At 40.9% G+C, this 12,754-nt stretch overlaps 2 protein-coding genes across 8 annotated transcripts in view; one reads left to right on the top strand and one right to left on the bottom strand.

The window, feature by feature from the left end:
- The window catches only part of DLEC1 (DLEC1 cilia and flagella associated protein), a 55,989-nt gene extending 48,787 nt beyond the window's left edge, over window positions 1-7,202 (top strand). For 2 of the 5 annotated variants that reach the window (XM_037891172.2, XM_043541624.1), the window contains 8 exons: window positions 14-136; window positions 861-955; window positions 1,059-1,143; window positions 1,747-1,941; window positions 2,931-3,092; window positions 4,469-4,622; window positions 5,198-5,318; window positions 6,775-7,164. In XM_037891172.2, coding sequence (XP_037747100.1) covers window positions 14-136; window positions 861-955; window positions 1,059-1,143; window positions 1,747-1,941; window positions 2,931-3,092; window positions 4,469-4,622; window positions 5,198-5,318; window positions 6,775-6,898 — 1,059 coding nt within the window. In that variant the 3' untranslated portion in view covers window positions 6,899-7,164. Of the gene's footprint in view, window positions 1-13; window positions 137-860; window positions 956-1,058; window positions 1,144-1,746; window positions 1,942-2,930; window positions 3,093-4,468; window positions 4,623-4,876 lie in introns of all 5 variants that reach the window. The other 3 variants (XR_006289148.1, XM_043541627.1, XM_043541626.1) reach the window with 3 other exon arrangements.
- A 1,219-nt stretch (window positions 7,203-8,421) lies between these two features.
- ACAA1 (acetyl-CoA acyltransferase 1) overlaps window positions 8,422-12,754 on the bottom strand; it is a 30,051-nt gene continuing 25,718 nt past the window's right edge. For all 3 annotated transcript variants that reach the window (XM_037891173.2, XM_043541628.1, XM_037891174.2), the window contains 2 exons: window positions 10,799-10,944; window positions 8,422-10,028 (listed from right to left, as the gene is read on the bottom strand). In XM_037891173.2, the coding sequence (XP_037747101.1) occupies window positions 9,953-10,028; window positions 10,799-10,944 (222 nt within the window). In that variant the 3' untranslated portion in view covers window positions 8,422-9,952. The remainder of the gene's footprint in view (window positions 10,029-10,798; window positions 10,945-12,754) is intronic.

The raw sequence follows: 12,754 nt of genomic DNA, 5'->3' as shown, positions 1-12,754 counted from the left end.
ATTTTGATTCCAGGTTGTTCCTGCAGGTGGCAGTGTCTCCATCCATATTTCCTTCACTCCACTCACGTTACCAAAGCTCATTAACAAAACTGAATGTGAGGGGTTTGCATTGGGTTTCATGAGTCTAGACAGCAAGGTAAATGTACTATCACAGCTAAGTATTTAGCTAAGTAGTATTGTCACTTCCGTTTGCTTCTTTCTGCGCTGAATGCTGATCAGTAACAGTGAAGCTATATTATTATTTATTCCTTACAATATGGGGAGCAGGTGGTGAATGGTGATTTCTGCTACTGATTAGCTAATAACTGCACACACAGCTAATTTATACTAAAACCGTTTTTAATAAGGGAATAGGGAATTAGGACTTAAACTCCTGAGTGCTATTCCCAGCTCTCCTTCTCATTCACTGTGTGAATTTGGACAAGTCACCTATCTTCTATCAGACTTTTCCCTGGTGAAATTGGAGTACAAGTTACAGGCTGCTGCAAAGCTTAAATAATGTTTGTAAAGAACTTTGAGATCCTCAGCTGTGAAGCATAAAGTGTTATTAACTATAATAAAATATTTAGTAAAGAAATTTTATAAAATTTTAGAACATATGAGTTGCCCCCCTATTAATGAGAGGCTTTCACCTAATTTATTAAGAATTTTTGTTTGCATTCAAAATGCAAATATAGCTCAGATTCTGCTATTTGCAGAATTTTTATAGAGGTAGCATAATTTACTACAAAGAATAGGCCAAACACTGCCAGAGTTCATCTATGGCTGACAGCTTTGAGAAACACCCTCTCAGATTGAAGTTAGTCCTTCAGCTTTGACACATTAGTTTGATCCTCATGTATTCTTCCTTTTCTTATCAGCTTGCACAAGGGATACCTGGCAAGGTGACTCGTTCATATGGCTATGGAGTTGCACCGTTGCGAATGGACTTGCAAGCTTTTGTAAAGCCTGCTCTGTGAGTACAACAGCTCCGACAGTTCATAAACTTACAGTAAACAACTAAATGAAATCAGAACCCTTTCCTTAGTCTCTAACAGCCTATGATTCCTTACGTTCAGGTTAACTATAGAAATGGATCATGATGGAGGAATGGTGTTTCATTCCATGGCAAGTGATCTCATACCAAATCAACCCCTTTCTGGAGTGAGTATCTAACATATTACTGTATTAAGGTGTATTTAAATATACTGCTCAGCTCTTAAGATCATTCATGGCAACACTCACATTGCTGTAAAATAATGTTTTTACTGACCATGTCCTGCTGATGCAGTGTTAAATGTTTACCCACAACGCAGTACCTTTATTTTTTTTGGTAGACTACAAACTAGGCCAGAGGAGACTAGAGTATAATTACCTATAAGCCAAGAAGGGAGATGTCATTTCAGGAAGATGGCTATTCTGTATTGGGTTAATTTACCGTAGTGATCTTTTAAGTATCAAAACAATTATTCATTTTCAGATTTTAAAAGATTCTGGAGCAGAATGAAGGTGATTTAGCTCCCAGCATGTTTGTGAATTTTGGTGATTCACAAAGTTCTATCAAATTTTGTTTTTAAACCTTTTATTATATTTTTATTTTACATTTTAATCAAGAGATTCTGAAGCACCCACACAGAGAAAAAAGAAAGTGGTTTGGGGAAGGATCCTCCAAATCTCAGATGCTATGGAATGACTCGAGAGACTAGATAGCCTTCAAGTCTCTGGAAGGAATTCAGATTGAAAGTAGTTTAATACATTCTCCTTCAGGTTTTGACAGAGTCAGTCCTTACTCACAGCCTGAAACTCACCAATTCCACAGAGGCTCCCTTACACTTCAGGATCCTTCTATCTGTGCCCTTCGCTGTGTCCAGTATCGACCCCAACAGGAGCCTGAAAACATCTCACAGCGACAGGGAGGAGCAAGGGAAGCAACTTCTACTTCATCCACAGCAAAATGTGCTGGTAGGTTCAAAAAAGCCCCTCGGGCCAGGACAGTTTAAGGCTTGTCAATCCAGTGCATTAGTCCGCACTAGAGGGGTGTCAATTCTATTGCACACTAACTGGCCCACATGGACCCTGCTGGCATGCACTAGCCATTCCTTAGTGTATGTTCATGTAGTACTATTTCAGCAGGGACTGGTGTCCACTCTGGTACCCCCTAGAATTTACACCTCTCTAGTGCAGATTAATCCACTGTGTAGACAAGCCCTTAGTAATTAGTATACAAGCATGGCCTAGGTGAACTGCAAAGCTTTGGGGAGGAAGGAAAAACACAATTGTACAATGGTGCTTGTTATGCTTTTCTTACTGGCAATGTCCCACTGAAGTCACTTTGCAGGAAGCACTAAATCAGTATCAGAATATCATAATGATAAATGTATTTACAATGTAAAAGAAAATATTTGGCTTTCCACTCTTCCTTTCAAGGCCTGAGCTTCCCATCTGCTAACTCCTATGTTAGATGACAGGGGAAGGCAGAAGAATCCTGTTTCGTTTTAGGTGTATATGTTGGTGTCAGGGAATAGTCACTCAGCAAAGAATGAAATAACTACACTTCAACATGGGCACACGGGGCTTGATTCTGACAGCAAAACTAACAACCCCATGGAAGGCAATAGAATTACTTCTGTAAAAGTGGCAGGAGGGAAAGGAGAATCTGGAGAATTCACAATCTTCAACTTGCGGGTTTTTCTCCTCATATTTTAAAGCATTACAGTTCACCTTTCGCCCTCTGTTTCACTGCACTCGCCTTTAGGAAATAGTTCTGGATTTTGAAAAAAATGTCAAGATTTTTTTTTAAACCTTTGCCTGGTTGTACAGGATCCCATGGGATTTGGGGCACCGGCATGATTCTTTTGGGTTATGATGGGAATGTGCGCTCTGGGGCAGAGCTGTTGGGCTGTGGATTTCCTACAGTTACTTCACACATTTTCATCTGAATTTCCCCCCAGGTGAAAGTGTCATTTCACACAACTCTGGAGTTACTTACGTATCAGAATCTGCCAGCTGACCAGCTGCTCTCGGGAATCAAAGTGCTCCAGTTTGAGAATGGAGACAGGAAAGTGGAATTCAGTCAAAATCTGGTTATTGAATACAGTAACAGAACGACCCAGGTAACAAGCACTGAAGAACAAAAGTAACTCTAAAAACTTATGTTCATGATGGACCTTTAATACAGAATGATCAGTTTATTTTTCATAACTTACCCACCACTGAAATGCAGCTGCTTCTAGGGCAAAGTATGCCAACTAACCAATAATGAACAGCAGCACTGCACAAAAGTAATAGCTTTCAACTGAAACTGCAGGGGACTCTCAGGATAACAGACGGTTAATCTCAGTGTGGCACCCTAATTCAAAGAGTCCCATAGGTTCTTTGATTGTACAGCAGGAAGGCCTAGATTTCAGCCAAAAGACAGCACCCTCCAATGAGACTTTGCCCCTTGACACCATGCTGAGGCATTTGCTCAGTACTGACTCAGCGAGAGTGCTACCGACTGAGTTACCAGCATCACCACCTGTAGCAATATTTCTTGGAGGTCTCTTGTGGCTGCTTAGCTAATGGGATGGGATATGATCACAGCCCCCACAGTTTGAAACTGACCTCTTCCAGACTGAAGGCTATAAAATCAGCAGTTTCAGTGCTGTGCAGAATTTTTTCATTCAAGGTATTTCTAAAGCTTTGCTCACTGTGGTATCTAAAGATATGGACAACATAATGATAACTGTAGACAACCTGTGTAAAAAAACAATTTGCAACTATGTGCCAGATACAGCTCTAAAGAAGGAAGAAAAACTAGAATGTCTGTGTCTTCATACATCAGAATGTACAATGAACATTACCTTGCTGAGGACATACAATGTTGCTGTTCTGAAAACCTCCCTGAAAAAGCAACACAACACACTTAACTGTCGTAATAGGCCACAGGCTTAAACAAAGTCTGAACTGTAGAGTGTAATCTCTCTTCTCTTGCCTAAGCCAACATCTGAGAAACTAAGGTCTGGTCTACACTAGACCTATACTGGTATAATTACATCATTCAGGGGTGTGAAAAATCCACATCACAGAGCAACGTAGTTATAGCCACCTAATCCCCCTTGTATACAGCGTTATGTCAGCAGAAGAGCTTCTGCCACCGACATCTCTCGGGAGGTGGATTAACTCTGCTGACAGGCGAGCTCTCTCCTGGCAGCTTAAAGCATCTTCATTAAAGTGCTACAGTAGCACAGCTGTGCCAATGCAGTGTTTTAAGCGTAGGCTTGCCCTAAATAATCATAGATTTTAAGGTCAGAAGGGACCATTATGATCATCTCCTGCGCAACGCAGGCCACAGACTCTCACCCACCCACTCCTGTAAGAAACCCCTAACTTATGTCTGAGCTATTGAAGTCCTCAAATCATGGTTTAAAGACTTCAATGCTCGTTACTTTTTGGACAAAGTTATGGATTGTTGTTTTTTTAACTCCCTTCCTCTCTTGTATTCTTCCAGCTCGTGCCAGTGACTGCATACCTTACTGTCCCACTGTTGGAGCTCTCTTGTGAGACAGCTGATTTTGAGACCTGCTTTGTAGACCAAACTAGGACAGAAGATGTCTTCCTGTTAAACAGGAGCAGATGCAGAAGCTACTGGACTGCTTTACTGGGTATTAAGCCTGTGCAATAGATTCCCTTTGTTATAAGAGGCTAACACTTAGTGTTCTGTTTTAGTAAGATGAGCACGCACATCTAGTCAATACATACAACATGATGACAACCATTCAGTAAGAAGCAGGTCAGGTTCTGATCTCACTATTTTTACTCCAATGTTTCTTCGCTGACTTCAGTAATTACTTCAGATGTACACCAGAGAATAGAATCAGACCCAACATATTTATTGATCTCTCTTTTCTAACTTAAGGCCTGATCCTAAGAGGAAGTGAGCACCAGGAACTCCCACTGACTTCAGCCTGAGCTTGCTTCTAATGAGGTTCATGGTAAAATGCCCGTTTATTTCAGTGGGAGCAGGACTAGACCATTTTATTTTGCCATTTACAACTCCCAGCTTGCCCTGCAAATGAAAGCTTGCCCTGCAAATGAAAATGTAGACAATGTCAAATGTGACAATACCAGACACTTTTTCATGGGCAAGTCAGGAGATGTTTTGTTTACTTACATGAATACTGTGTTATACACAAGGCTCTTATATCATGTCAATTGATATTTTCATACTTTGCTGCAGACCAACAGGAAGAGCATAACAGCATGGCAGTATTTTCCATCTGCCCCACTCACGGAATTCTTGAGGCCCATGAAGGCAGCTTACCCACCAAAGCAGCTTTAAAGATCAGTTTTACCGCAAGGTAGAGTAAGAGAACAGAAGTTTTGCTGTCTTTGGAGTTGACTAAGAATGGCCTTGCAGACTGCTATGGTGCAAGGAGTAGTTAAAACAGAAATTAACTGTTACCCCAGTGTGTGCCTCCACCGAACAGCTGCCCAGTTCTCTGTGCTACAATATTGTCTATGAGAAGAGAATAAAAGGGGTTTTGCTCCCCTCATAATCCAAGAACAAATGTTTCTGCTAAAATTATCAGCCATTATGTAGCTGAATTATTGAGACATATTCAGTCAATAGAGGCCCATTTACACATGGGAATGCATTTTAACATGGCTGTACTGCGCAGTTCCTGCATGTACCCGGACAAACGGGATTTAGACATCTTCATTCCCATTTGCCCATACATTTCCACAGCATGCACACAGAGTCATGGTACAGTAAATGCCCAAATCAAGGTACACGCTTTTTCATGCAAACCCCAGGCAGTAACGTTTTGGAAATATTACCATGAATTTATCATTAGAGTTCAGAGGCACCCCGCTGAGATGAAGCTCTTACAGCTATTGTTTCTGTGCTGGTACTACAAACTGCTGTGCATGGCCAATGTCCGAGCCCTCGGGTTGTCTCCTTAGATTTTAAATTCCTTATCATAGGGCTCATATCCTGCCCATGGTGCCCAACAAGTGCTCAGGAAAGTTGAACCCTTGCTGTTCCGCATAGTATTCTGTGAAGTCACACTCAGAAGCTTACCACACTGTCTCTACATGCTGAACTAGCCAGGAATGGCGAATTGCGGCCACAGGGAGCTGCAAGGGGCCATGCCTGCGGACCGCCAACGTAAACAAAATGTCTCGTGGCCCACCAGTGGACTACCCTGACGGGCCACATGCTGAAGGTTGGCGACTCCTGCTCTAGATCTAGAATTCACACGTGTCACAAGTTAACCAAAACTACACTTACTGTAAATGTCTGCCTAAAGCTACCATTCAGTTGACTGCTTCCTGCCCTATTAGAACCAATGGGAAAATTTTCTCATCTAACTTTTTGCTTTTTCCATAGGACAATGGCTGTCCCCTGGAGAAAGCTCAGCGTCATTCCCTGCCATCACAATAATACCTGTCATTTAGATATTTATAAAAATACAACTACACAACAAAAAGAACATTGAAGCTTTCCTTCCAAACACCACATTAACACATTCAACGTCATATATACCATTAGGTAAGACACTGTTAAAAAGCATACTGGTACCCAGTTACTACATGTGATATGATGGTACATGAAACTGGGCCAGGCTACAGTAGTCAAAACTCACCCATAAGGAAAGCAAAGTTAACTTCTGCAGTATCAGATAGCTGGCCAGCACAACACATGTCAGAGAACAGCATCATTCTCCCCCTCCCAGCCCCCTTATAGAACTGTGCTGTATTCTCGCACGTAGTAGAATGGCAAACTGAATGTCTTCTCCCTTTGTATTTTAGGAGTAATGTGGAATATGAAACTACAGTGACTGTTTCTGGAATGCTGGGAGAAAAGCCCTGCAAACTACAGATCAGAGGCAGAGGATCTTACGATGAGAAATATGAAGATCTCCGCTTAATATAAGAGAGATGGTATAGATTAGGTGTCACGGTAATGAGTCACATTCTTGGCTATTGAAGTCACTGGAAGTTACATATGTATACTGAATGGCACTATTTAAACTACATTGCCCATATTTTCATGTACTTGAGATTTAAATAAAAATTGTAGTTTTAAAATAAATTCCAAGTAGTGTATAACAAAGAATTTTACTGAACTAGGGTAATTGTCTAATGGCCAAATCCCATTCAACAGGTGTTGAATCAAAGTAGTATGTGTTGTTTTATAGTTACCTTTTATTGGCATATGCCCACTGATACTTCCAAGGTATCTGTTTCACAGTTCTTTTAAAATTGCCCTGCTTTGTAGAAGGAGGCTCCTGTAACAGTTTAGTTTGCTCCTTGGTTTAAAAGTAAGTCAGCATTAATTCCACATTATAATAGTTAGGTGCAAACTAGAGACTTAGAAATAGTGAACAAGACCATCATTCTGACTGCCTCAGTTTCTTTCAGTGCCTTGGAATATAAAAGTCAATGGGAGCTGGGTATCTATATCCCTTAGGCACCTTTAAACATTTAGGTTGGTGTTTTTTAAGTAGTAAGTGTCTGGGAGTTGGTCATGGCCCCCTACCCCTGCAACTATAGAAGGGGGATTCCATCCCACTTCATTTTCTTACGCTCCCTTGGTTCCCACCTACTCACACTTTCCTGTTTACAGTAATACCAACAAAACTGAAAGTCACTCTGATGTTCCCATTTCTGAGAGCATAACAGTTTCCCACCCTCATCCTGCAACAGAAGTATTTTGCAGGCAGTGTGTGGGGAATCTTTGCTGGCAAAGAGCAGAAACAGAAGTAGTTTTAGCAAGCGTCAGACAGATTTGTTCAACCAATCAGAATCCCATGTATCCATAAAAGCCTGGGCCAGAATTTTCAAATGTGGGCATGCAAAGTGAGGCATCTCATAGACTCACAGACTTTAAGGCCAGAAGGGATGATTGCGATCATCTAGGATGACCTCCTGCATATCACAGGTCACAGAACCTCACCCACACCCTACTGTAATAGACCCATAATCTCTGGCTGAGCTACTGAAGTCCTCAACTAATGAGTTAAAGACTTCAAGTTATGGAGAAGCCACCATTTACTCTAGTGTAAACCAGAAAGTGGCCCCTTCCCTATGCTGCAGAAGAAGGCAACCCCCTTCACCCACGCCCCAGGGTCTCTGCCAATCTGACCTGGAAGAAAATTCCTTCCTGACCCAAACATGGTGATCAGTTGAACTATGAGTATGTCAGCAAGACCACCAGCCAGACACCTGGGAAAGAATTCTCTCTGTAGTAACTCATCTAAATCAAAACAGTCTAATTTTTCCAGAGATAGGAACTTGAGGCCTCCCTGTCCCTCTGATTTCAGCATCTCACTTTGCAGCTCCACCTCAGACTTCTGCCTTGGAACTCTAGCATGCTGCTCACATACCATTTGAATAAGTGTGACTAGTTTAGTGGGTTTTTACCCCATTCGTAGGGAAAGAATATAAAAAATGAGCCCATCTTTAACTGTGGCCTTTAATTACTGATCCCGATTTTTAGAACATAGCAATTACATTCAAGTACCCAATTATGTTAAGTGCATAACCAAGAAACAGGACACAACTTTTCAGCTTGTCAGATGACAATAAGTACATTTCCTTTTAAAATAGTTAGCATTAGGAGTTTAAATGGTCTTTTGAAGGTAGTAACTAAATCCATTTATTCATATCTGAATACCAGTGACATCACAGCAGAAATTTTGGAAGCCTTCACAATCTATCACTAACTTCTAGCAGCTAACCTTCCAGTGATCTGCCACACACCATCCATTTCCTTTCTGGTCATCCCTACTACGATAACCCTCCACCATTCCTTCCATAATAACTGTCTCAAGGTTATCTCCAACTCTACGCCTAATGTGACCAAAGTACATTAGCTTGCTACTGAAGAAGCGAAATGGTTGTACAATACAAAAAGTATGTCTTTGCACTGGTAATAAAACCATACTGACTCAGGGAGAATGCTACTGATATTCATGTAGAGTTAACAGAAAAAAAGGGGGGGGGGGGGGCAAAATCAGTCCTATATTAGGGTAGTGAGATACAAAATAAGCTTTTATTAAATGTTAATTCAGAAAAAAGGCTGATTTTTTTTAGAAGTCACAAAACAAGCTAACATTAAGTAAAAACGCTATAAAGTTAAGGATGGAATGGTCAGCTTTTATTTTACAATTACTAGTTTGCATAGCCTGCTCAGCCCTTCTCTGCCTTTTATTTCATCACTCTCATTTACAAGAGAAATCTTATTCGTGAACTTGCATACAATTCCATCTACTCTGCCCAAATTTGTTTAATAGAAAAAAAATGGGATTTTTTTAATAAAAAAACCACCACCACACATACTGGGCAAGTGGACAAATTAGATGAGCCATAAAGGATCGTTATAACCTGAATGTAATCACTCAGGCTGTTGGTGAAATACCACGGCTTAACCACTTTAAAAAAACATTTTCATTGTTGCTGCTGATTTAATCAATCATCCCAGGATGATCCCTTAAAAACGTTATCGTTAGGTAGTAAAAAATCTACATATGTCGTGTGTTGGAAAAATTGCTCCATGTGCATCAACATTCAGTTGCCTAGGCAACTCTACCTTAACATCTGTCATTAAAAAACCAAGATCCACATGAACTTCATCTTTCTGAATTACAGCCCTGATCCCCTGGTTCCACACGAGTAATTTTACCTATGAGTACCATTGACTCCAGTGGGATTACTAATATGCATGTGAATTGAGGCCTCTATTTTTAAGATCAAAACTGGCTGAACTGAGCTCATCTATGTCCCCTGGCATTTGCACACCTTAGCTTTGAGGCAGCCACCAAGCTCATTTCCTCCCGCTCATTTCAGTATACAGTGCACGGACATTTATAACCTTTAAGTTCCATTAAACAAATTCCTGAACGCACTTGCATTTTTACAGTGCAAATTATTCATCATCATTGGAAAATGAAGAGTCAGATGCGGTGCTTCTCTTGTACAATGGAATTCACTTCCCTGGGTATTCAAATACTGCTGCAGCTCCCATACCAGTTCCAATGCACATGGATACAACACCATACGCTCTGGAACAAAACAAGTTAGTGTGTGGTTAGAAACAACAACTCTGGTTCTAGATCACTGATTTTTTTCAGGCAAATAAAGTTAACTTATACTGCCCACAAACCTAAAGGTTGGCTTAGATACAAAAAGATTCTAATTCAGGAACAGTCTCTGGTGCCTATTTCCCTAAAGTGAGAAAGAGAGATTCCTTGTACAAGTTTCTCCTTAGCCAACTCTTCTATGCCCCATGGCATCACAGATATATCCATTCTCCTGGGAGCGGCACACTGTAAGAACTGTGCCCCTCAGCGATCAAAGAAGATAAATTAACGGGGGACGTGGGTTATAGAAGGGGTGAGCTTTAGGACTCTGCTTTGATTGAGGTCGTGTTGAAGAAGAAACTCACCCTCTGAGACGAAGGGATGGGATCAGTTCAGAATACTGCCACAAGAAAACTACCACACTGCCTCCCTCTACTACTCTTCAGGAAGCTCAGCTATGATCTACTCCAGGTGTACAATGAAACTCTCACGCTGTTCATCAGAATTTGTGGGGAAATACGCTGTGTGTAAATCCAACAGGAAACTCTAAGTTTCTCTACTCTGTTTGAAGACACCTGAGTCGCTCTTACTCAACTTGTTTAGCAATAATAGCCTGCCATCTCCTACTATCCTCTAGGCTATGGTAGAAACATGAACACTCCATTTTAAGGAAGGGACATCACAAGCTTTGACCATTACCTTGTAGATACTTTACAGAAACAACCATTTACCACATTATTTTAAATGCTCACCGTTTTCCCCTTCGCTTCAGTTCATTGAGCAAAGTGACAACTTGACGAGCCCCAGTACAGCCTAGTGGGTGACCCAATGCTATAGCTCCGCCAAGGGGGTTGACCTTCTCCTTTGGGATCCCCAGTTTCTCAACACAATACACAACCTAGAAAGACATATCAAGAATGTCCTTGTGAAATTAATCACGTTATGTGTCAGTTCTCAGCATGTATCCCATACTGGGGAACAGCCTGGATTACCACAAGAATGGCCATACTGGGGCAGACCAATGGTCCATATAGCTTAGTATCTTGTCTTCTGACAGTGTCCAATGCCAGATGCTTCAGAGGGAATGAGCAGAACAGGGCAATTTATCAAATGATCCACACTGTTCTCCAGTCCCGGCTTCTGGCAGTCAGAGGTTTACGGACATCCAGAGCATAGGATTGCATCCCTGACCATCTTGGCTAATAGCCATTGATTGACCTATCCTCCTTGAACCTAATTCTTTCTTGAACCTAGTTACACTTAACATTCCCAACATTCCCTGGTAACGAATTCCACAGGTTGACTGTGCCTTGTGTGAAGAATTACTGCCTTTTGTTTGTTTTAAACCAGCTGCCTATTTATTTCATCAGGTCCCCCGGTTCTTGTGTTATGTGAAGGGGTAAATAACACTTCTTTATTCACTTGCTCCACACCATTAATGATTTTATAGACCTCTATCATATCTCCCGCTAGTCGTCTCTTTTCTAAACAGAGCAGTCCCAGTCTTCTTAATCTCTCCTCATATGGAAGCTGTTCCATTCCCCAAGACATTTCTGCTGCCCTTCTCTGTACTTTTTCCGATTCTAATATATCTTTTTTGAGATGGGGCCACCAGAATTGCACGTAGTATTCAAGGATTGGGCATACCATGGATTTATGTAGTAGCATTATGATTTTGTGTGTCTTCTTATCTATCCCTTTCCTAATAGTTCCTAACATTCTGCTAGCTTTTTTGACATCCACATTGAGTGGATGTTTTCAGAGAACTATCCATGACTACTCCAGGATCCCTTGCTTGAATGGTAACAGCTAATTTAGACACCATCATTTTGTTTATATAGTTGGGATTATATTTTCCAATGTGCATTACTTTGCATTTATCAACATTGAATTTCATCTGCCATTTTGTTGCCCAGTCACCCAGTTTGGTTAGATCCCTTTGTAACTCTTTGCAGTCAGATTTAGACTTCACTATCTGAGTAATTTTATATCATCTCCAAATTTTAGCTCCTCACTGCTTACCCCTTTTTCCAGATAATTTATAAATATGGTGAACAGCACTGGTCCTAGTACAGATCCCAGGGGGACACTGCTATTTACCCCTCTTCATTCTGAAAACTGACCATTTATTCCTACCCTTTGTTTCCTATCTTTTAACCAGTTACTGATCCATGAGAGGACCTTCTCTCTTATCCCATGACTGCCTATACTTTGCTAATGAACCTTTCGTGAGGGATCTGGTCAAAGACTTTCTGAAAGTCCAAGTATACTATATCCATTGGATTATCCTTGGTCACATTTGTTGACCTCCTCAAAGAATTCTAATAGATTAGGAAGCACGATTTCCCTTTACAAAAGCCAGGCTGACTCTTCCCCAACAAATTGTGTTTATCTGTATGTCTAATAATTCTGTCCTTTACTACAGTGTCAACCAATTTGCCTGGTATTGAAATTAGGCTTACTGGCCTGTAATTGCCAGGATCACCTCTCAAGGCTTTTAAAAAAATCAGTGTTACATTAGCTATTCTGCAATCATCTGATACAGAGGCTGATTTAAATGATAGATTACACAGCACAGTTAGTAGTTCTGCAGTTTCATATTTAAGTTCCTTCAGAACTCTTGGGTGAATGCCACCTGGTTCTGGTGATTTATGACTGTTTAATTTATCAATTTGCTCCAAAACCACCTCTCCTGACAACTTAATCTG

Source organism: Chelonia mydas, chromosome 2 (assembly GCF_015237465.2).
Source record: "Chelonia mydas isolate rCheMyd1 chromosome 2, rCheMyd1.pri.v2, whole genome shotgun sequence".
NCBI lineage: Eukaryota > Metazoa > Chordata > Testudines > Cheloniidae > Chelonia > Chelonia mydas.
The sequence above is the reverse complement of the archived record's forward strand: the minus strand, read 5'-3'. Positions and strand labels throughout refer to the sequence as shown.